Below are 25,476 nucleotides of genomic sequence, written 5' to 3'. Positions count from 1 at the left end.
TTTTGGTTTGTTAATGAAAGGTTGGGTATTTATAAGCTTAAAGAAACCTTATATAGCATTAAAACAACAAAATGAGTGTTTTAGACATGGATTTGTAAAATGGGTTTTTAGATTGTTTTTATGTAGTGATTTAACGTATTGATTTCCAGTCAGCTTGGCATTTTGAGTATCGATTCGAAAGATTTGGATTAGACTTTAGTGAGGCAAAGGTGAGTGCAACTTCTCTTTTGGTAATAGAATTGAGGAAGGCTTGCAAAAGCCAACCTCCGTGTTTTCGATCGGAAACTTATATTTATTTTATGTTATATTTTAATGTTTTATTCATTTTCCATTATACAAACTATGTTTTATGATTATATGTTATGGAAATGTGAACTCTGAATCATTGAATGTGAACAACTCTATGAGAAAGAAACTATGTGAATAAGAAAGACTTTGAATAATGATTGAACATTATTATGTAATTAATAGCCCAAAGTATATGTATGGGATTAGAGGTATAGTTGGCATGCCAAGATTCGAGGGTCTTATGTGGTCCTTTGGGACAAATATTTGTCCTCCGAGACAAATATGTGGCACTTTGGTGCAAATCTATGTGGTTCTTCGGGACAATTATGTGGCACTTCGGTGCAAATTTACAAGCTGTGGTGACACATTAGTGCACAACCTCTAGTACTATATACCTAGAGTTCTCAGTATACCTACAAAGTGTAACTATTCATAGTATATCGTTGATATGAAATAATGAAATCTCTTTGCAAAACATCCTGAATAAAACAAATAAGATTTCTATTAATAAGTTAGCACTATTAGTATTGCCTCACTAAATCATTGACTTAGCTTGTGTTTTCTCACGCGTAGGTTTGAAGAAAGCTGACGATTGATTTGGGTTGAGGATATACACTTCTGAAGATCAGATCAGTACAATTAAATGTAGATTTTGCTAATTTTGTAAACTGTTGGCATGTATATACGTTTAATTTGAAATGCTCTGGTCGATTTTGTAAACTTATATATTTTGTATTTTGTAAACTCTTACTTTGGTTATCTATGTAAATTATTAAGATTTTATGGAAATGATTTTCTATTTAGAATGGTATTATCTCTTTATTTTGATTGGACTAATAATTTTAAATTATTCCTATTTGTGAATTTCTTATGTTTTGAAAAGTCAGATGTGATACCTCAATTCGTATCCGGGTCAGGTACTGGGTCAGGGGTGTTACAAATTGTTAGAGAGATATCTTTGCTTTTAAAAAAATATTTATAACATTTAAATTTAGGTCAAAATTTAAAATTTGTAAAATCAAGCATTTGAAAAGTTTTATATCAATTGTTAGAGAGATATCATTTGCATTTAAAATCAATTTTGACCAAATTCATTAAGATTAACTAAAAATATGAAAAATCATTAAAATTTAAAATGTTCATCATAAAACTTTTTAACACACATGAGATAAAAACAAAACATAGCATTAAGATCAAAACTCGTGCATGCTTAAAGAAACAAATGAACAACCAATTATGCAAAATTAAAAAGCTTTAAGCTTAAAGGTTACCCATTCCTTTTTTAGTATGGCTAGAGCATCTTGATTATCTTCATCTTCATCACCATTTTCTCCCACACACTACAAGAGACATTTAAGTAGATTTCGGTATCCAAATTGCTTTGGATCCTTGACATTAGTTTCAATGCCCTTGTTCCTTAGGAATACATACTTGCCTAATTGTAAAAGATTTTCTTTCTTTATGGGACAAGTATGTTCCAAATGACCATAAAAATGGAAATGTGAGCATTTTTCTATTTTTAAACTAATGAGTTGTTTTGAGAAATTATTTTTTTTCTTTTGTTAAGCTCTCAAGCTTAACTTTCAATCAAAATTTTCTTTTTCTATATCATTGATTTTGACTTTTGAAAGCTCTAAATTATTTTTAAAAAATTTCATTTTGATTTTCAAATCAACTTTTGCTTTCAAAACCAAATCATTTTCAATTTTAAGTTTTAAAATTAATTTCTTATATTTGAAATTCATGGTCTCATATTCCAAATACAAACTCATATAAGCATCTTGTAACTCATCAAAGAATGTGAATTTAATTCATTTGAGTTAAAAGATACCATTGAATCTTTTCGATGGCTATGAGGCATAGGTTGGCTACTTCATCTTCATCATTGGAGTCATCTTCATCATTCCAAGCCGCCACAAATGCCTTTTCTTACTAGATCCCTTTCTTTAGGAGAGGACATTCATACTTGATATGCCCCGTTCTTTAACAATTGAAGCACACCGGGGACTTTTTTTAGTCGATTCATGTTTCACTTCCTTGGAAGACATGAACTCTTGATATGCCATCTCTTCTTCTTCATCATAGTATTCATCCACCTCTTTAAATCTTGATAATTCTCATGGTGGGCTTGAAGGCAATGTCTACCCATTCTTCTTCTTGTTTTCTTTTCTCATCTTCTTCCTCTTCCTTCACCATCAACTCATGAGTGAGAAGAGAACCAATCAACTCGTAGAGAGTGAGAGACTTTAGGTCTCTATCTTTGATAATCATCGTCTTCTTCGATTGTCAAGACTTTGGAAGAGTATATCATATTCCTCAAAGCTTCTCATTAGAGATTACTTTCCCTTGAGATCGTTGAAAATCATAGAATCTATCCGTCATAGCTTTGATGTCTTCATCGGGTTTCATCTTGAAATTCTCGTAACTATGGTTGAGAAGACTTATCTTGGTTTCCCTCACTTCATCGGTTCCTTCATGAGTGAATTGGAGCTTATCCCATATCTCCTTTGCATTGGAACAAGAGTAGACTTCCATATTCATGGGCCTAATACATAAAAGAATGTGCATATTCTTAGCATTAGTTGGACTTCTTCTTCTCTCCATCACTCCAATCGTCCATCTCGCTAGTTGGAATAGTGAAGCCTTTCATGATATAGTTCCAAGATCCTAGATCGTTGGCTTGAATGAAGAGCATCATCCTATTCTTCTAATAGATAATTTTCTCCATTGAAGCAATGTGGCTTGTTGACCGGTTATGAATCTTCATGTAATAGGCACCGGAGGTTGAAACCATTTATTTTTCAGTGCGTCAGGAATCGGTAGTGCTTCTTCTAGGACCGTCTTAAAGTGGTTAAACCTTCTAATAAGTAGCTCTGTACCAATTGTTAGGATCAAATAGGCTCAATTAAAACAATCGAAAACGTGAAAGGGGGTGAATTGATAAAAAATTGTTTAGGGAGTAAGGAGAGTAAAAGATAAGACATGAACACAAGGATTTATAGTGATTCGACTTATCAACCAAGTGTACCTCCACTACCTTAGCTCCTCACTAAGGATTTTCTAAAAATTCTCTAATTTGTTCTTTCTTTTTAAAGGATTAAGAGAAACCTTTACAAACTCCTTATCTTTTTTACTTGCCTAAGATAGAACCAAAACCCCTTTAAAAAAGGATAAAAGGAGTAAACAAAGAAACCTCTCTAAGGTAGGTGCTTACAAAATTAAGCTCACAAGAACAAAATATTTACAAGAAAATTGGAATAAAGAGTGAAAAAACTCTTCTCTTGTGTTTCAATGTTGGGATAGGGTTCTAACCCTTCTTCAAGTGTCCTTAACTTTTATTATATGTTGGAATGTTATTGTGGTCGTTTCTAGCCGTTGGGAGTGTTTTGGAGCCGTTGGGGATCAATTTCGTGCAAAATAAAGCTTCCCAGAAAGAGGGTATCGATACTCCTAAAGGAGTATCAGTACTACCTTTGTTATTTTTAAATCAACTAGCCGTTACTATGTAAAGTAATATCGGTACCCTTTGGGTATCGGTACCATTTTTGCATTCTGGAATTTGAGCAATGATGGTAGTATAAATACTACCTCGTGTGTATCGATACTTCCTTACCTTGGTATCGGTACCATATGAACAGTATCGATACTGCTTGTCCAGAAAAACGTTTTGTGCTCAATTCCAATCTTTAAGGAATTTGAATTATTTTGAAAAACTTTGAAAGCTTTGAATAAATTCAATTCAAGTCCAAAAACATTTTGTCTTAATTGTTATATCAAATATAGTTCAACAGGATGTATCAAGAAAACAACAAATTACTATTATTTTACGGTATGTTGGTAATTTCGGTCTAGTAAAGAACGTTTTTAGCATTATTCATGTTCTAATGCTTCAGCAATGACTTTAAAAGATGAAATATTTTCTGTTTTATCGTTATTGCTTTGGCATAAAGAATATTCAGGCCAAGGTTATGACGGTGCAAGTAACATGCGAGGAAAGTGGATGGGTTACAAGCATTAGTTAGTAATGAGTGTCATTTTGCTTACTACGTGCATTGTTTGCCCATCGTTTACAGTTAGCACTAGTAGTTGTAGCGAAATAGGTCATACATGTTTACCAATTTTTTTCAAGCTATCCTTTATTATCAATGTTGTTCTTGCATCATATAAGCGCATCGATTAACTAAAAATGCTTATTCTAACGAGATAAATCATTTAATTGAAGAAGAACAACTTGAAACTAGAACTAATTTAAATCAAACAAGTAATTTGTAGAGGGTAGGTGATACGTGGGGTTCTTACTTGAGATCAATTTTAAGCTTGATAAAAATGTTTAGTGCCACTTATATTGTTCTATATAAACTCATTGATGAAGGAAGTACATCTTCTGAGCGAGAAGAAGCGATGACAACTTTAGAGACTTTGACTTCTTGATATTGTCTTCATTTTACATTTTATGAAGAAAATATTAGAAATCACTTATCACTTTCTCAATCATTACAACGAAAATCTCAAGATATTTTGGATTCACTACATCTTGTTGAGAGTTCAAAGATACTTTTGTAGAAATTTAGAGATGATGGATGGAATCATCTTTTATGAAGTTTACCTCATTTTGTGAAAGTCGTAACATAGATATCCCAGATATGAGTTCTATTTATATAAAAGAGGAGGTTGCGCTCGTCGCCAACAAGATCATTTACAGTTGAACATCATTATCAAGTAGAATTTTTTTATGCTACAGTTGATGTTCAACTACAAGAGTTAAACAATAAATTTAATGAAAAGTCGATAGAGTTATTAACTCTTGATTGTGCTTTGGAGCCAAGAGACAAGACAAATTTTTCAAGGTTGAAGACGTTTACAATCTTGTGAATAAATTTTATCGAAGGATTTCACGGAAGTTGAAAAGAATGATTTATGAACATAATTGCGTCATTATTAGTTGAAGTTATCTGGAATTCAGGTCTAAGAAAATTGTTGACAATCTCTGACCTAAGTCAGTGGTTGGTGGATACTAGGAAAGTGAACACTTATCCATGTATATTTTGAACGGTAAAACTTCTATTGACTCTCCAGTTTCTACAACAAGTGCTGAAAGAGCTTTTTCTACAATGAATATAATCAAGACAACACTTCGCAACAAAATGGAGGATGAATTTTTTTAGAGTTGCATGCTTATCAACATTGAAAGAGATATTACAAGGAGCTTTAGTAACATCGCTCGTGGATGCATTTCGAAATTTGAAGGATTGACACATTTTATTGTAATTATGTGATAGTTATGTCTTTTGCATTTTTTAAATTATTATTTATTTTATTTTAATTTTAATTGTTATTTCATATAAGTATAAAAATATATACATATTTAATGTTATCATTTATTTTTTAAAATAAACAAATAATAAAGATAAAATTATATATATAACTTAAAGATGTTAAAAAAATTCAACCTCGGTTTATATCTAGTTCTGAATCCGTCCTACATAGAAGAAGCAGATGGATCTAAGATGCAATCATGCATAGCCCACTCAATTCCAGATTACAAGTCACAATCTTCTCTTTTAAATCCTACGATCTTGACTGAAGTTTTGTCGTCACCCCCTAATCTCTGTTTTATTTCTTGTACAAGATCGGGAGTAAAATAATTAATATAAAAAAGTCACTGCCAGCCGGTTTCAATCCTCTCGGTTTTCTCGTGAAAATCAAACCCCCCCCCCCCTCCCCACCCCAAGTTAAAAATGAGGAAAAAAAACGCGACAGTGAATTTTATTCTAAAAAACCTACATATAGAAGCCAGAAGACTGGGTTTCCTCGAGAAGTAGAGAGGAAAATTAGATACAAAAAGTAGAGTTAATAATTCGTCGTAAGCGCTGGAAATGCCCTGCATCAAAGGCGGTTCCGGTTTACCGCCGATCCACTGTCTCTGTCACGTATACCCCCACTTATCTCTCTCTATCTCTGTCACCGCCTGAGTCTGGTACCTATTGGTCTTCATTTTTAAAATACTTCTTTAGGATATTACCTTTTATGTAAAACAAGTTTATTACCGTCTCAGAGTTTTGATGTGAAAATTCTAGTCTGTTTTAAGAAATAAACAATACCCAGAAACCAAAACCCTAGCTTTATCTCTTCCACACTTGATTTTTCACAATCTAAGCCAATATCCATTAGCTGAATCCTGTGTTCTAGATTATGGCATTTGATCACAACGCTATACCAAAAGATCTGAGACCGTTGACTGTGGTTAGCTCTATAACTGAAGAGCCCCGCATTACCTCTACTAGTAATGTCGGTGGTAGAAACATTGAAGGGTTTTTCCCAATCCATCTCTGGAGCCTGCAAGTCCTGGTACGTGCATATCTTTTATCCAGCAACTATGGCTAATTCTGGTCTTGTAGGTTTGGGGTATGCAAATGCAGTGCCCTTGGCACCAGGTGCCCCTGCATGGAGGCCTCCCATGCCAATGCATATACCTGTGCCGGTGGGGCGCCCAAGTATGAATCCTGTTGTTGGGTTTGGCTATAATCCAAATTTGAGCAATATGGTTGTTGCTAATGCTGTGGATCAGTTTAGTAATGGTATGGTAGGGGCATGGTTCCAATCCTAGTTTGGGCAATAGAAACAGTGGGAATGGAAGTTATCAAATGAGTAATGATGTTAGGACAACAGGTCTTGCACCAAGTTCCAATATTGAAAATAGGGGTTGTGGCAATGGAAATGATCAGTTGCAGAATGAATTATTTGTTGGGTTTGCTCATAAACCAAATCAGGACTCAGAAGCAATAGCAGCGGGGCTGATCAGGTGAGTGATGAGGGCGGAGGTGATTCGGTGTCAGAAAAAAGGTTAAGATTTGTGTAGTTTTGGGGGAAGATACTACCTAGACCTAGTGATGGGGTGTTGAGATACGTTGGGGGCCAGACAAGGATTATTACTCTGAGGAGGGATGTGAGCTTTAATGAGTTTGTGCAAAAGATGGCGGATGCTTATGGGCAACCTGTGGTTATTAAGTACCAGCTTCCGATGAGGATCTCGATGCATTGGTATCGATTTCATCCTTGGATGATCTTGATAATATGATGGATGAGTATGACAAAGCGGTGAAAGGTCTTCAGATGGGTCAGCTAAGTTAAGGGTATTTTTGTTTTCAGCTTCCGAGCTTGATCCTTCTGGTATGGTTCAATTTGCGGATTTAATTGATGATGGGCAGAAATATGTTGAGGCAGTGAATGGAATTGTGCAAGGATCACTGGAGGCATCACACGGAAGGAGAGCTTAGCAAGTCTGGCTTCAACACGAAATTCTGATTTTAGTGGGAGTGAGGCTGTTGATAGCATTGGTACTGGTCAGGGGGATGTTAATGGGGCTCCATCAACAAGCATGTTGTCACCTGGAGGGAATTCAGCTACTTTTGTTGATACTGGTCCAAAATAATGGTTGTGGATCCTAGTCCGGCTGTTTATGCAGATGGTGCTGTTCATTTGGGAATTCCAGTGGTAAAGTCTGCTCCTCCTCAAACATTGTCTTCTCAACATGAGGTTGAGTCAGAGAGGCTGATGCCCCTTACTTCGCCACCTCAACAAGTGAATATGATATGCCACAACACTATGCATCTACTTATATTGATCCTCGCCCTGAGGTTATTAACCATTCTGATCATGTGCATCTTGCACCTCAAATGGGGTCAAGTCCTATGTTGGTGGGCAAAACTGATTCTATATTTAACCAACAACATTTTTGTGATAATTCTTCTTCTCATCAGTTCATTCCTGCCGTGCACATGACAATGACTCCCTCCACTTCACATGTTGGTGTTAGACCAACAGTAGTTCAGCCACTGTTGCAACCCAAACAAATGCCGATGGAGAATGTTCAGCTTCCTGTTGATCAGAGACAAAATGTTTATCAGGCTCATATTCCAACCGAAATGGTTCCAGTAAGTCAGGGTTTGATGGATATGACAGGTGAGTTACAATCACAATATGTTTTGCCGACTCATACCAGCTTAAACAGGATGTCCCGCGTACTGGGGCCATTGACATTCATGCTGCAGAACAGCCAGTGCCCAAAGCCTCAAGAGAATATCATGGCAATATTCCTGGTGTCCCCAAAGATGATATTGTAGACCCTAACCATCTGATTCCCATTGATGGGATGATGGGATAACCAATGACCAAGGTAATTCACCTCTTTACAAACCAGAAAAGATATCTTGGATGAGAGAACTCCACAAACAGCAGAGAGAGAGGTGCTTTGGATAACATCTTTATCAACAAATAGACTCCAATGAGAGTTTATTTTGGATAATGTAATAACACATACACAACCAAGAATTGAAGCGCAAAACTTGGGTTCTCTGAAGTTCAATATGGGAACCCTCAATTTTCTGGTGTTCAGTCGGCACATAAAGTGGATGATGTGTTGGATTCCACAGATTCACTTTTTAGCAATCAAGATCCTTGGAATTTACAGCAAGATGCTCAATTTTCCTAGACCTAACAAGATTCAAACACATAGAGAGGGATTAGCTACTAAAGACCCTTTTGGAGAGAACAGGGCAGTAATCAATGGTGAATCTAAAACCCAATCGGAAGATGAAGTTTACCAGTCATTAAATCATTTGAACAGGATTTCACTTCAGACAACACACAATCCACACAAGGTGAGGTATTTGATTTCTGTTTGCTACAGATGTTGGCATTTTGCTTTATGCATAGAGTAAATGTTTATTGTCTTTGCCTTCACTTGTAAAGGCTCGGCTGAGGAACTCATCAAGAAAGAACTACAAGCTGTTGCTGAGGGAGTCGCTGCTTCTGTTTTCCAGTCATCTACCGCTTCCAATACCGACATACCAGAAACAACCGACAAATCTGGTTTTGAAGGCAATCAAGAGACTGATGTTTCAACTAGAAACATTGAAATACAGCATAAGCTAAATTTGAGGTGTGCAATATAAGATCTCTTCATTCTTTATCTGTGTCTCTACAAGCAGATGAATTCCTTGGACTATCTTTAATGTTTTGTTTTCTTAATTCAGAAAATCAAGACCAAACAACCAGACAGAACAAATTTTGGTTTTCGAGTTTCAGATGGCATTGGTTGCTTGCAGGTTGAATAATTGTTTTTACGTGACGTCTGTGATTTTATGTCAACTCTTTTCCCATAAATTTAGCTTTATTCATTTTTCAGATTATAGAAATATTGACCTTGAAGAGCTGCGAGAGCTCGGGTCTGGCACCTTTGGTACTGTTTATCATGGGAAGTGGCGGGGTACTGATGTTGCAATCAAACGGATCAATGATAGATGCTTTGCAGGGAACCTTCTGAACAAGAACGCATGGTACGACTCTTTATTTTCTTTTTGCATGCTCTTATTTCTCCATAGTAGTTCCACTATGAAATATCGCTCACTAACAACTTGTACTATGGAAAATGCATATGATAAGATTGATGATTTCTGGAATGAGGCAATTAAGCTTGCTGACTTGCACCACCCCAATGTTGTGGCTTTCTATGGAGTTGTTCTTGATGGTCCTGGTGGCTCTGTGGCAACTGTGACAGAATTTATGGTTATGGTTCTCTAAGGACTGCTTTGCAGAAGAATGAGAGGTTCTAAAAGTTCTAGTTTTGTTTTCTGTACTGTATAAGCTTTCTTATGATTGTGTTTTGATTGAACATTTATCTGATTATAAATAGTTATTGGATGACCTGCTCTTTCAGGAATTGATAGCGTAAGAGACTTTTGATTGCCATGGATGGCTTTTGGAATGGAGTATTGCATGGAAAGAATATAGTGCACTTTGATTTGAAGAGTGACAATTTACTTGTCAATCTTCGAGATCCCATCGCCCGATATGCAAGGTTTGGTCGGGTCTAAGTTTTACTTGCATGCTATTCTGGTGCCAGTTCTATGGTGGAAAGCTTTTCATTATTTATTCCAAACATCCTTGGATGGAATTGGAAATTATATAGATTCACTCTGGGTATTAATTGGACATGTTTCTTGGTTAGAGGAGGTTAAGTGGCAAATTTAAAATAGTCTTAAATTCTCAAGGTGAGTAATTTTGTGACTGAGTTGGCTGATATGTTAGATATCATATTATGTTGTGGGATTGAGGTTTCTGTGGGCATGTTTGGTTCAAGAGCAGAAGTCAGTATATAAGAACAGGACAGGGTCTTGAACGAATTCCTGAACTTTTTTAAGAGTAACCTCAATAATATGAATAACAGACTGATTTAGGTTTTAAACCTTGTTTCTTTCAAAGTAAAATTATGGGTTCTGGTATATATATATATATATATTTTTATCAACTGTTAAAAGCTGGAGCAAGCCGAGTCTTAATGCCGAAAATGGGGTGATTGTATGGTACTCTTGTTTATCTTAACTTGATACATGAAGGTTCCCTTTCATTTGCTTAGTGATTTTAATGATGATAACTTCAATTTCATTCCCAACCATTCTTCAGTTCTCATGCCAAGTTTTTCGGTACCAGGTTGGTGATTTGGGCCTTTCCAAGGTGAAATGTCAAACTCTGATCTCAGGTGGTGTCCGTGGAACCCTTCCGTGGATGGCTCCAGAACTTCTGAATGGAAGCAGCGGTCTTGTCTCAGAAAAGGTCTGTGATTGCACATTATTTGGTTCAATGCCCACTACCAATTCATTTCTTACATGCTACTTCTGCCGCATATGATCATCTTAAGATTTCTGTTTTGGTATTTCCTGTAATTTAGGTGATGTGTTCTCATTTGGTATTGTTATGTGGGAGCTTCTCACTGGAGAAGAACCATATTCAGACTTACATTATGGGGCAATTATTGGTAATTGCACTTTTTATGAATGTATTCTTAATTCAATTGTTCAAACCATTGTATTTGATGGCTCACATTTTTTCACTGAGCATTTGCCTTGAATTAATTCATTCAGGTGGCATTGTAAGTAATACACTAAGGCCACCGGTTCCAGAATGCTGTGACCCGGAATGGAGATCATTGATGGAGAGATGCTGGTCACCCGAGCCATCAGACAGACCGAACTTCACCAAGATAGCAAATGAGTTACGCTCAATTGCAGCAAAGTTCAACCAAAGGGACAAATCCCACAAAAATAAGCAGAAAGCTCCAGCCTCGGGCTTCAAATATGATTTTGGACAATCTGCTCATTGTTGAAATCCCTTGTTTCCTTTGCATTTGCTGGCAGTTGGAGGAATAATAGGTGGTCGTAAATGTGCTGCTGTTTGGCATGAACGTACACAGCACGGGAAGAGGAATGGAACTAAGTTTGTTATTATTATTTAATTATTTTACTATAGAAATTATATTGGTTGATTTTGTTGACGTTGACTTTCCATCTGATTGAAGTTTGTTTTTATATGCAATTATATTGTTGGGGAATTATATGTTGAAAATTTGCATCGTCTGTAAACTTCCGTCCTAACAGAGTTGAGTTGTGCTTTTGGCTTTTGTTGCTGATTCATTCATTTATCTACATGGAATCCATTTATTACACTTATATTATGGTTCTAAGTAATTTAAAAAAAAAAATCATCTTGTTTCAACTCTATATTACAGTAGAATAATTGCATTTTTATTTATAAATATCTGATTCAACATTTTTCATGAATATGCAATAATATTGTTAAATCCATGGCATATTGATAGACCTTTTTCAGTGACTTTACCTGATGCTTTTGCAAGCTTCAACTTAAACCCTTAGTTCTGCACAAATTGAGCAAAGTCTTCTAGATATTAATGTTTGCAGCTGGAAACTTGATCAAAGTTTTGAATCAGTATTACATTAAATAAACAGTGACTTTACATATATATGCATATGCATATTCATTCGAGTAGATAATTTAATCTAAGACAACATTGTTACACATATATCAGCGGATTCCAATACACCTAGAACTGACTGGTGCTCACCTCAAGCAATTTGTAAAGCTGAAAAGCTCGACCGAGGAATGCTGGCTATTCGCATTGCAACAGTTTCAAGCTTAAGTCCCATTACTATGAACAGATCGACAACAAAACGTGGAGTTAACTATTAAGAGTTTCTTTCTTTTTTTAATTTACACGAAGTGATCATGACAGGGTTAACCTGTGTTACTTATTTTCCAAACCGAAAGTAGCCAATGGTACTCGAGAAAAGCTCATCTCGATCGAGAATAAACGCGACATAAGCAGTCTACATCTTACGCTTGCTCTCAGAGAGAAGAGGGGTTACTATGCCAGTTCCTTTTTCTCTGGTTTATGAACCAGTTGTTAATCTGATTTAAGTGCAAACCTGTTTCCTGCACTAATTTTTGCTTGTCTTCCTCCTGAAGCAACATTTTGAGGAGACACTTTTTTCATAAAAACAGTTGAAAACAACGTACTTGGATGATCAGAACTAGTAGGGAAACATAGCACACTCACAGTTGGGTAAGGCCACTTGGAATGTGACTGCCACCAAGCTCTTAAAAACAAGGTGGTATCCCCTGGTAGCTTTCCGGCTCGACTCTTACGCATAATTTCCTCTCTAACGTCCACAATTTTCTCCTTGTAACCCTAAATGACCAGATCATATTTAGCTGCGGTGTTACATGTCGAATGATTTTACTTTTAAGTTTGTAAAGTCATACCTGTTTCAGCTCGTGCTTCAGTTCTTGCCTAACTCGCTCCATTAATGATCTCTCGGTCTCGGTTGGGACCAGGGGGCCTAACCCATGTGTCAATCCCATCGAAACTTCCATTAAACAAGCTGGTCACTATCTACAACCTCATCTTCTTCATCAGACATGATTGCACCAGTTCCTCACCTGGAGATACACCTGCTCATGCTTTTTACGTCAGCTCTATGTTTTTACCACTTCAATCTGCGGATAATGCAGTCATTTTACAAAACAATCAAAATAAATAGGGAAGGATTAAGTTCATTGTTATGACTACAGTAAGCATGAAAGCTGGATGCAGTATAATTCAAAGACTGAACCAACTTCTATGGCTTATCAATAGACGTTTTTGCTGTTCCTATTGAATTAATGCAGCAAGATCATAGTAATTACCGCTGCTCTGCCATGGTATCTAGTTTGGGCTCTGAGAGAGATTGGTTAACAATCTACAACTTATATAACTCGGTAAAATCTCTAGCGAAGTTCACTGGTAGAGAACTAGCAGAAACAATTAGCTGAACTCTGGACCAAGAGGATGGTTGGCAAAAGTTGATAAGCAAAACCAAGATATAACCGAAACGAATAACATTGCTCATGTGCAATATAATGATGCATCGACATGCTAATCCTACTTTATGCTATCCATTCCGGAAGCTGTTTACTGTAGGGACTTGCTTAAGATCCCAACAAGCCATAGCTGCTTCCATGCATGAACACGAACACGTTGTTGCAATTGGTCTTTGAAGAAGCCAAGCAATAGAACATAATTTGCCTACATCAAAAGTAATAGGAAAAGAGAATGCTCAAACAGAAATATGATATGACAATATCATGATTGTCATTAATGAGTAGTGGGTTCAGGCCAATTCGAAAAATTTCACTTCTGAATCTATCTCGTTTCTAAGAATAAAGAATAATCCTTTTTCGTTTTAAGCCTTTTTAATTTTACATAATCTCTTTTGGCTGATACATAAAATACTAGTCTACCATGCATAAAACATCCTAATACAAAAGGATTAGATTAGAAGTTTTAGCTGGTTAATCGGCACAAAAAATTCAGTGTAAAGTGTAACCAATGGATTATAACTAAACAAAGTGAAGAAAAATAACTAAAGCCAGTTGGTCAACGATGACCCAAATGAGAAAGATAATCAAGAACTCATCAAAAACACAAGGATGATTCAGATCAGGAAACGAGAAGAGAAAAGGATTACCATGAAGTAATCGAGTTCTTCCTCAGCGGCAGCAGCTGAGGAGTACTTAGCCAACACTTGTTGAGAGCTAGCCATCTGAGCATCGATCTGACCAAGCAGGTCAACAGGCTTGGCAACACGTAGGCAGGCGACGTGAGCTTCCAACAACTGGTCGTACATGGGGTGCTTTGTTATCTCTTCCTTGCATTTGGCTCTTTCTCAGTGATCGAGGTCCGCAGCTGAGGGTTGGAATCGTTTAGAGCAAGGGTTGCATGTACTTGGTTTGGTCGGAGACAAAACCATCGAAAGTCATGTCGTGTTGATCAGAGAACTGGAAAGAGGCTTCAAGGGGGTTTGATGTTTAAAGAAGAAGAAGAAGAGGATAAGGAGTAGAAGAAATGAAATTAATGAAATAAACTAAGAAAAAAAAAAGGAAAGCGGGGTTGTCGGAAGATTGTGTAATAAAAGACAAAGTGAGGGGAGATCCATGATGATGATGATGCAGGAGGAACAAGAGGGGACGACCATTGACGTTTCAGTTAAATTTTTGGTATAATACCAAAATTAGCCCCCTAATATTTATTAAAATAGTCATTTTGGTTCTTTTTTTATTTTTTTATTTTTTTGAACAATTGATCTCAATGTTTCATTTTAGAGCAAAAAATCCCATAATATTTAATAGACTAATTACTTTAGTTCTTATTTTTTATATAGTATTTTAACCATCAACATTTTATTTTAAGTTAAAAAGACCTCTATTTCATAACGTTATTCGTGTGTTAACTAATAATTTTCATTTATAGAGTGAATTTTCCTCCTAAAGTGAAATATTGGGACCATAATCTTTTACCTCTTAATTTTTATAGTCTGGTTGCGTCGTCTTCTACCTCTTATGTTTCATCATTTTTAACTCATAATCTTTTTACTCTAAATTCACTGATACAAGAAAAACAATCGTATATGATTTTTTTTAAATAGCTGGTAATAACTGAACAATAGAACAACAAACAATTAGAACCATACACAACGGAAAAATAAATCTTCTAAATGACTAAAATTAAACCAGTTATAAAAACTAAACGACTCGGAGTGCACCAAAGTGCATATAAAGATAAATCCGAGGAAAGAATAGTTTAGAGAAGTTTCAACCAAAGCCATGAAGACACACAGGAAACTAGGGAATAGGCAATCTCTCCCTATCCACCTCTACAACCAACGTCGCACCAGAGGAAGCTTCTTCAATCCAGTATCTTGGGCTCTTTGAATTCGACCTTCTCGAGCAAGCACATGGACAACGTTATATATTAACCTCACGACGGAAAAATTAATATTATATATAAACAAGGCAAAATTCCTCGCATAATGTTGTGAGAAAAAAAGTCCTTACATAGTGTCTCCTACTAATTATTTATTGAAATAGGACAATTGTTACAATACAAGTGTAGACATATGAATTTCATATTACAAGGCCTACATGTTGGCCCAACAATGAGCCAAGCCCAAATCCCATACAGAACCGGTTCCACGTAGGGTTGTTTGAAACCCTAATCTCCTATCTCATTCAGCCGCGTCGCATCACCCATCCCAGCCGAGGACTCCCTGCCGTGCACGCCTCTCCAACAATCCTAGAAACGTCCGGCAACCGAGACTCATGTTCATCACCAACAACCCAACATTAGACTTCTATTAGGATTCAAAATGTAATCTAAAAACATGCTTTTCTTTTATTATAAATAAGTGTAAAGCAACACCATTGGGGGACATTCGGATTACACGAAATAAAAGCAGAAATTCCAAGCAAAATTAGAGCAAAACCAGAACGTTTTTGAGAAGAACAAAAGGTAAAGCTTGTACCTTTTTTTTCATTTTGATACTTGCAGGCGTTCGTTTTGTTATTCTTGATTCGGAAAACCACCAAAGGAAACGTTTTGGCCGATGAACATAAGGGGTAAACCGAAGATCTTCTCCCTTAGATCCACGGTTCCCCGAGGCCCGATTTAGAAAAGACTTTGATTTTTGAAACGAGGGTAAAACGATCTTTCGAATGTCCAAAAAAAATAAGGTTTTGCCGCCGTTGAACAGCGGCGGCGAGGCGGTGCTAAGGTGGCCAGAATCTGGGTTCATGCGAGAACCCAACCATGTTCTTATTTTTAAAGAACATACGAGAGAAATGTTGAGAGAGAGGGAGTGACTCGGCTAGGGAAGAAGAGAAAATGAATTTTTAAACAAATTTTTGGCTTTTACACACAACCCATACCCGACCAGTTAACCCGCATGTTGACCCGACCCAGTCTTCTGACCCGCATGTTTTTACGTATTTAAGGGTAAATCCCTTTTTGGACCCCTATTGTTTTAATTCTTCCATTATCGCCCTAACCTCTCTTAAAATTGATCCCCAACTCTGTATTCATTCAATTCGGTCCCCATGTTTTTTTATTTCTTAATTTAAATGTTGTTATTAGCATTTATATTTAATTATATAGTTTTATTATTTATTTTCTTATTTATTTTTTTTCTTGATCTATACCATTCGGTATTTTAATATATATACATGTTTATATTCTATATTACTACTATATTTTATTATTATCTATATGTACTTTTAATATTTTATTACTATATACTTTAGTTATTTGTCACTTGATTATTTTTATTATTTTTATAAGTCATTATATTTGTATATTTATAACTAATATCATTTTTTAAACTACTTATGTATATAAAATATATTATTATTATTTCTTTGCTTTTCTTCTTTATCTTATCTATTTATTTATTCACTTTTCCCTTTTTTATTTCCTTTATCTTTGATCTATTTGCTTATGCTTATTTATTTATTTATGTATATATTGTCTTTGCTCTTTTTATCTTGTTTTATTCTTTTTCCTCTTTATTTTATTTTCTTTATGTTATTCGTTTTATTCACTCTGACACATTCACTTTTAAAGGGTACAACTTTCGAATCAATCTACGGTAAGTAATTCGGAACGATATTTTACCTTCTAATTTAAACTTATATCTTTCTTAATTAAGACAACTGGCAATTATAGAGTACCGAAAGGGCAGTTCAAGGGTGCTAACCCTTCCTTGACTGTAACCGACTCCCGAATCTGACATATCTTTGGTAAGACGCAGATCAGGTAAGAAATAAGGTACCCGATTAACCTATTTATTTTCAAATAAATAATCGGTGGCGACTCCAATCCATATTTTTCAAGTCGAAGCCCAATTCTGGGGCCCAACCGAAAGATGGTTGCGACAGCTTGGCGACTCCACTGGGAACACAGGTAAGTGAGTCAGGCTAAGGTAATTTCCAGTTGTCTTTTTAACGAAAAGGGTAAGTTTAAATTTTAAGGTAACATTTCGATCCTTATTACTTACATTTGATTATATATTTTTTTGAGTAAATAGTTGAACTGACCGTTTTCTAGTGATTTCAGCTTTCCAAACTTTTTCATTCAAGGCTCTAAACCCGAGCTCCGAACCCGTTTTAAGTGGGGGTGAAAGCGACGCATTCGTGTGAATTTATTCACCGCATATGCCTAGCAAGTAGCCTTCGGGATTCATATACCTTATGTCTTCGTGTGAATTTATTCTCCGCATAGACATAAGGGAATGTGTCCTCTCGAGTTTAACTTAGTCCATACAAGCCTGTGATGGGTTTAGGACTAAGGGTCTGGTAAGTCCAAGGGGGCACCGGCAATGAGAACTCGGGTACCGATTTTAGAACCTAAACCGGGAGACTTTGAAGAATTAGAGCCTACCCCTAAACCACATTCCAAAACCTAGAATATTTTTACCCTAACTATGTTTTTTTTTGTCTTTTTACTTTTCTTCCTTTCGTCATTTATTATTTATTTATTTTCCTATTTTACTAACTTTTTCTACCTTTGTGTTTTATATTTTCAAAGCATTTGCATCATAACAAGAGGTCATTGATCCCTAAAAGGTGTTTGTTACACAAAATAATCTGAATTAATGGATAAAGGTGTTGTAATACAGAGATTAAAAACCCTGAGGTACGACTATGGTCCGAGAAGACTCAGAAAGAAAAGGGAGACAGTCTTCAAGAAAGCTATGTGTCAGAATTGGTTAGCTACGCCTCTATTAGCCTGAAGCAGAACGACGTGCAAGAGCTTCGGGACATCTGGGACAGTTGGAAGAATGATCAGAAACAGAAGTTCAGCCAACGATACGGTGACATTGCATTATTGCTTCATATCAAGATTGATGAGCCTTTGATCAGAGCCTTGGTTCAGTTCTGGAACCCGGGATACAGTTGCTTCACTTTTAACCAGGAGGACATGGTGCCCACTATTGAGGAGTACACTACATTGTTGCACTGTGAAAATATCAGACTAGAGCGAGCTTATATTAAATACATCAAGAGCCAGCCTTTCAAGATTGCACTAGCCAAGGTTGCCGGGGTTGACGAAAGATGGGTAACAGACCGAGCTCGATGTAAAGGCAATGGGGAAGGAATTGCCTGGCTTCATATCAAGCAACTGATGAAGGACCATCCCGATGAGTGGAAGGCAATAGACCTGTTTGCACTGGGTCTGTATGGTATGATTATATTCCCGAAGACTTTGGGATACATTGATACTGCTGTGGTGGAACTATTTGAGCAACTCCCAAAACGAGTCAACCCAGCACCAACCATCTTAGTCGAGACTTTCCGATCTCTTAATCATTGCAGAAGAGTTGGTGGAGGAATATTCATTGGGTGTGTTCAGTTCCTTCAAGTATGGATTCACAGCCACTTCTGGAAGACCAACGGGGTTGCCTACCGTCGATTTAGCACTACCTATTCACCTTTGGGAGAGTTCATCACTATGAAATGGCATGAGGGTGCTTCAAAAGAGAAGTGGATGAAAATATTCATTCATCTTCAGGACCGGGATATTGCCTGGAGAGCCCCTTGGTTGTTCCTCAGTGATGTTCTTTTCCGGTGTGAGGGCTCTGACACGATGACCTTACTAGGACTTTGGGGTGCAGTTGGGTATGCTCCATTGTTAGCACTGAGATAGTATAGGGCACGTCAGTTTGTCCCAGCAACATGCGGACTATCTGGATCAGAGTTTGGGTATCACGGTAAAAGCTATAAGAAGATGATCAAAGAAGCAGCCGATTCTTGGAAGAAAATATTCCGGATGGACATCGTAGCTGCCAAGAACATGCTTACCCCAGATTATGTGGAATGGCGAAGATTGAGGAAAAATGATAATATTCCGGTGCCAGACTGTGAGGACACCCGAACTATGGAAGAACATCTCAGGCATGTCCCTTCTGAACTTGAGATAGCCAAGACAGAGTTTGAAGCTGTGAATAATGAGCTGAGGCAGAGGATAAAAGAACTTGAGGCTGAGCGCTATCAGTGGAAGATGGATGCCGACTCTCAGAAAGATAAAGCAGACAAACTGGAAAAGGAACAGAAAAGAGTCCATTTCGAGCTCGAAGACTTAAGAAAGGGGTATCAAGATGTTGTCAAGGATAACTCCAAGTTAAAAGTGTCCTCTGAGTACTGGAAAGACGAAGCTCACAGCTTGAAAAGAAAGTTTGAGGGGCCTGATGAGAGAACCTGGATGGAAAAGATGAAGATTGCTCAGAGGCGCTTAGCAGACAGTCAACATCAAAACCAACGCTTGAGAATCCAGATGGCTGATATGGAGAAACAGCATGAGAGAGATGGCAAAACAATAGGTGAGTTAGAAGCTATCGTAGATGGATTCAAAAAGCAAGCAGCCGAGCTTCAGATAGTGCCCTTTGATGGAAGTCTGCAGTGGCGTTTTCGTTGGGAGCAAGCACAACAAAGGGTGAAGGCCAGAGACGCAATCATCCGAGACTTCCTATATCAAGTACAGAAGGCAGCTCGTCATCTTCATGGCCTGGCAAGGGAAGCCGGAGTGGTTCGACAAGGTATTCAACCAGTAACGGGTGAAGGCAGAAGACTTGTCAATCTACTAGAAGCTATTCGGGCTTTAGAGGATTTAGTCCGAGTGTACCTTTGATTGTTTTTATGTCTCTTACAAGATAAGATATTTTTGTTTGAATAAAGATTATTTATAATAATGAACACTTTTTTCTGGATCAGTGCCTCTAAGCTGCATACATCATGCATTGTATATTTTGCATTCTATATTTCATGTTTATTTCTATATTTTCCATATTTTTACATTCGTATTAACAAATAGAACATGTCTCAGAAAGCGAAAGAGAAAACACCAAGTCTACCACTACATACATTAAATACGCATCATCCACATAATACCCGAGCAAAGAAGAGACAAATGGAGGCCAGAATGGAAAAACTCGAGGAGAACATTACGAGACTGCAAAAAGAATTGGAAGACAGGATGGCTCAAAATAGTCAAAGCACCCTGGAGTCCATCAAGAAGAACCAGGAGTCATTGGTCGATCAAATTGTGGCCAAGTTATCTGGATTACAGCAATCTAGTGCAGTAGAGGGAGGTTCCTCCGGAGGGGTAATCATATCACCAGCCCCACAGGTGGTTATCTCACCCGAGATCATACCAATACCACAAGAGAACTCTTCTGCTGTCAAAAGAAAAGAACCATCTGTTGTAAAGGTGCAAACTTCCACAACTAATCCTGATAATCGTCCAGATGATTACGGTATCCCGTATTTCGATGAAGATGACAAAGCGAAAAAGATAGAAGAAAAGATCAGGATGTTAGAAGATCGAGTGAAGTTGGTCGAGGGGGACTATGACTTTTATGGAGTGGACGCAAGAGAGCTGAGCCTAGTTCCAGATTTGGTGCTTCCGCCAAAGTTTAAAATTCCTGAGTTTGAGAAGTTCGATGGGAACAGTTGCCCATCGGCCCATATCACTATGTTCTGTCGGAAGATGACAGGGTATGGAGGGAATGACCAACTCCTGATTCACTGTTTTCAGGAGAGCTTGTCCGGTTCGGCTGTCCGGTGGTACAACCAGCTCAGCCAAACTCATATCAAGACATGGAGAGACTTAGCTAAGTCTTTCCTGGAGCAGTACAAGTACATCAACGATATGAGACCAGACCGGGTTATGCTACAAGGACTGGAGAAGAAGCACAACGAGAGTTTCCGACAATATGCACAGCGGTGGAAGGATTTGTCTGTGCAGGTTCATCCACCCTTGGATGAAAAAGAGACTAGAAAGTTGTTTGTACAAACTCTGAAGACACCTTACTTCGGGCACCTGGTGGCAATTACATCAGGGGGTTTTTCAGATCTAGTTATGGCTGGCGAAATGATTGAGTTGGCCATTAAACAAGGGAAAATCGAGGGAGGAGACTCTAGTAAAAAGTCTCCCACGAAGAACAAAGACCGAGAGGTCAACAATGTCAACACCTATAACGTCAACAAGGGCGTTACGGTCTCAAGCTCAAAGACCACTGCAGCTGCACCATCTGGTACTTCTAATCAAGCTCAGAGAGAACCAAGGAAAGAAAGGGAAAGAGAGCAGTTCGATCCCATTCCCATGTCATATAAAGAGTTATATCAACAACTCTTTGATACTCATGCAGTGTCGCCTTACCCAATGGATCCAATGAAACCCCCATATCCGAGATGGTATGACGAGAATGCGAACTGTGAATACCATGGAGGTGTGCAAGGGCATTCGATCGAAGGTTGTCTCGCATTCAAGAGGCTTGTACAACGAATGCGGAACAAAAAATTGGATCACTTTTAACTCTGAAACACCGAACGTTGCCCAGAATCCCTTGCCTAATCACCCAGAGACTGGAATTAATGCAATCACCACCAGGGATGGCAAGAGAGTCAAAACCAATGTTTCAGAAGTCAAAACTTCTTTGGCCTGGGTATGGAACCAAATGGTAAAGGCAGGGCTTCTTATACCGCAGTCATGTCCAACAAGGAATGAAGGTGGTAATTATTGTTGCTACCACAACGAAGAGGGGCATAAAGTGCAAGGATGTTCCGAGTTCCGGACATTAGTCCAGCTCATGATGGACCATAAGGAGCTGGAGTTCTACGAAGAAGTTCAGGATTCCCCGGAAGCAGACATTTGTGCTACTGAAGGAGCATCAGACAAGAGATTCGGCAGGGGTAGTCCTTTGATCATTACCTCTAAGGCAAAGATGTCAACAGTAGTTCCACAAGCAAAGGTGGTGATTACGGCCCCTCGACCTTTTCAGTACAAAGACAATCGGCAAGTGCCATGGAAGTACGGATGCCAGGTGAGTACTTCCGAATGATGTGACAACAATGTAGGGAAAAGACAACTAGAGCCCTTCAAGGAAGATGTATTGACTATCAATGAACCTATCAAGGAGGAAGAAGCTAAAGAGTTCCTCAAATTTCTAAAGCATAGTGAGTACAGTGTTGTAGAACAGCTCCACAACTTACCGACACGCACTTCAATGTTGGCACTGTTATTAAGCTCGGAAGCACATCGGGAGGCACTGTTGAAAGTCCTGAATCAAACATTCGTGCCACAGGACATACCAGTCAGTAAGATGGATCGACTGGTGAATAATATTCAAGCTGATAATCTCATCTCGTTTTCAGATGATGAGATTCCATCCGGAGGAAGAGGCCGAACAAAGGCATTGCACATCACTACCTACTGCAAGGGGCATGCTCTGCCAAGTGTGTTGATTGAAAACGGCTCAGCTCTGAACGTAATGCCTTTAGCCACTTTGAAAAGGCTGCCAATAGATACCTCTCATATGAGGGCATGCCAGAACGTGGTTCGAGCATTTGACGGAACCAAGAGAGAGGTAATTGGCAAGATCGAGGTATCGCTGACTATCGGACCAACCACCTATAACATTGAGTTTCTGGTGATGGATATTATGCCTTCTTACAACTGTCTTTTGGGAAGGCCATGGATTCATCAAGCTCGTGCAGTACCATCTACACTGCACCAGAAGGTTAAATTTGTTATTGACGGGGCCTTAGTAATTATTAATGCTAAGGAAGATATTGTGGCAAGTGTAACCACAGAAGCCCCATACATCGAGGTGGATGAGGAAGCGGTGGAGTGTTCATTCCGCTCCTTGGAATTTGTGAATGCCACCTTTGTGGCAGAAGGAAGAACGATTCCTAAACCCCGACTTTCCAAGTGTACCAGAATAGAGATCATGCAAACATTGGGACAAGGTGCCAAGACTGGAAGAGGTTTTGGGAAATTTCTGCAAGGGAGGATTGATCCAGTTCTTCCCATTTCAAAGCCAGACCGGTTTGGGCTTGGCTTTCAGCCCAGTTACCATGAAAGGAGGAAAGAAGTTCAGAAGAACCGAGAAAGAAGACTAGCCAGGTTGATTGGAAGTGAACTTCAATGGGAGCCCATGACATTCCCGCCTCTTTGCCATACATTCAAGACAGGTGGATATGTGTTTGAAACCACCCCGGCAGATTTAGAGGCGGATTTAGAAGAACTGAGCATCAATGTCGTAACCACTGGAAATGCTGACGACATCGTTAGATCTGGGATATGCCCTTTGCCACCTTGATTCGTGCCTAGCAGTTGGACGGTCGAAGAACTACCTGTGTTTTACAAGAATTTTTCAGAGTAATATTGAAACTATCCCTATTTGCCTATACCCGGGGCAATAGGTGATCTTTTGTGAGGGTGAATAAATATTAGGTTTAAGTTCAATAAAAGATGCATTTTTTTTTCTTCTTTTCATGGCAAACAAATTTTCCTTTATTTTATTTTGAATTCATTATATATCCTCTTTATTTCAATACTTCATTTCCACTTTCCCTAAAAACTTAATTCTTGATTATTTCGTGTGGGATATTTTCCTCTCACACATGCATATTTTCCCATCTTTCAGATCCCCAGATAACGATAATGTAGGCACTAATGATCTTGATCCGGAGGTGGATTTTGAATCGGCCATTTGTCTCGGGGAATTTGATGAACACAACACTGAAGAGGAGTGCAACTTGCCTACTGAATTGTTGAGAATGGTAGAAAGAGAAGATAAACAGATACTGCCCCATAAAGAGACAATCGAAATCTTGAATCTGGGCACTGAGGAAGATCGAAAGGAGGTTAAAATCAGTATAACTCTTTCGACTGAAGCAAGACAAAACCTGATAAATTTACTTCAGGAGTACAAAGAGGTGTTCGCCTTGTCATATCAAGACATGCCTGGACTAAAACACAGATATGGTAGTCCACAAACTTCCAATTAAACCAGAATGCAAACCAGTGCAGCAGAAAATGAGAAGGATGCGGCCAGAAATGCTCTTCAAGATCAAGGAAGAAGTCAAGAAACAATTCGATGCCGGATTTCTTCAAGTGGCCAAATATCCAGAGTGGGTGGCCAACATAGTGCCTGTGCCGAAGAAGGACGGGAAAGTACGCATGTGTGTCGATTACCGGGACCTTAACAAGGCAAGTCCCAAAGACAACTTTCCTCTGCCACATATAGACACTCTTGTGGACAATACGGCCGGGAACAAATACTTTTCATTCATGGATGGATTTTCGGGATACAATCAGATCAAGATGCACCCTGAGGACATGGAGAAGACCACTTTTGTCACAATGTGGGGAACTTTCTGTTACAAAGTGATGCCTTTCGGATTAAAGAATGCTGGGGCAACATATCAGAGAGCCATGGTAACCCTGTTCCATGACATGATACACAAAGAAATCGAGGTTTATGTTGACGACATGATTATCAAGGCATAAATCGAAAACGAACATGTCGAGCATTTGAGAAAGCTCTTCCAGAGACTAAGGAAGTTCCAGCTTCGACTAAACCCTAACAAGTGTACTTTTGGGGTAACATCCGGGAAACTGTTAGGTTTCATGGTCAGCAGAGAAGGCATTGAGGTTGATCCTGACAAAGTTAAGGCTATACAAAATCTACCTCCACCTCGAACACAAAAGGAGGTCCGAGGTTTTCTGTGCAGATTGAATTACATAGCACGGTTCATATCTCAGTTAACCGATAAGTGTGATCCAATCTTCCGACTTCTCCGAAAGAACAGCCCTGGGGCATGGAATGAAAACTGTCAGATCACATTCGAGAAGGTGAAAGAATACTTATCTCATACTCCTATTTTAATGTCCCCCATCCCAGGCAAACCTTTATTCCTGTACCTTTCCATATTCGAGAACTCAATGGGTTGTGTCTTGGGTCAACATGACGAGTCTAGAAGAAAAGAAAGAGCCATCTACTATCTGAGCAAGAAGTTCACGGATTGCGAGGTCAGATATCCGCCTATCGAGAAAGTTTGTTGTGCTTTAGTTTGGGCTACAAAAAGACTCAGACAATACATGTTGTATCACACCACTTGGTTGATTTCCAAGTTAGATCCTTTAAAATACATGATGGGTGTACCTGCTCTGTCCAGAAG

The 25,476-nt window shown here is 38.2% G+C and overlaps 1 protein-coding gene and 2 pseudogenes across 1 annotated transcript; 2 read left to right on the top strand and 1 right to left on the bottom strand.

Moving 5' to 3' along the window:
• The first annotated feature begins 6,664 nt into the window (after positions 1-6,664).
• LOC120183844 lies at positions 6,665-9,882 on the top strand (annotated as a pseudogene).
• A 191-nt stretch (positions 9,883-10,073) lies between these two features.
• On the top strand, positions 10,074-11,591 carry LOC120183841 (serine/threonine-protein kinase STY17-like). Its single transcript, XM_039188458.1, has 3 exons — positions 10,074-10,147; positions 10,780-10,902; positions 11,211-11,591. The coding sequence occupies exons 2-3, from the start codon at positions 10,809-10,811 to the stop codon at positions 11,450-11,452; spliced, it is 336 nt and encodes a 111-aa protein (XP_039044389.1). The 5' UTR covers positions 10,074-10,147; positions 10,780-10,808; the 3' UTR covers positions 11,453-11,591.
• Positions 11,592-12,470: 879 nt separating this feature from the next.
• On the bottom strand, positions 12,471-14,432 carry LOC120183843 (annotated as a pseudogene).
• Positions 14,433-25,476: the final 11,044 nt, after the last annotated feature.

Source organism: Hibiscus syriacus, unplaced genomic scaffold (assembly GCF_006381635.1).
Source record: "Hibiscus syriacus cultivar Baekdansim isolate YM2019G1 unplaced genomic scaffold, ASM638163v2 tig00112828_pilon, whole genome shotgun sequence".
In the NCBI taxonomy this organism is placed as follows: domain Eukaryota; kingdom Viridiplantae; phylum Streptophyta; class Magnoliopsida; order Malvales; family Malvaceae; genus Hibiscus; species Hibiscus syriacus.
This window is presented reverse-complemented; position numbering and strand designations above follow the sequence as displayed.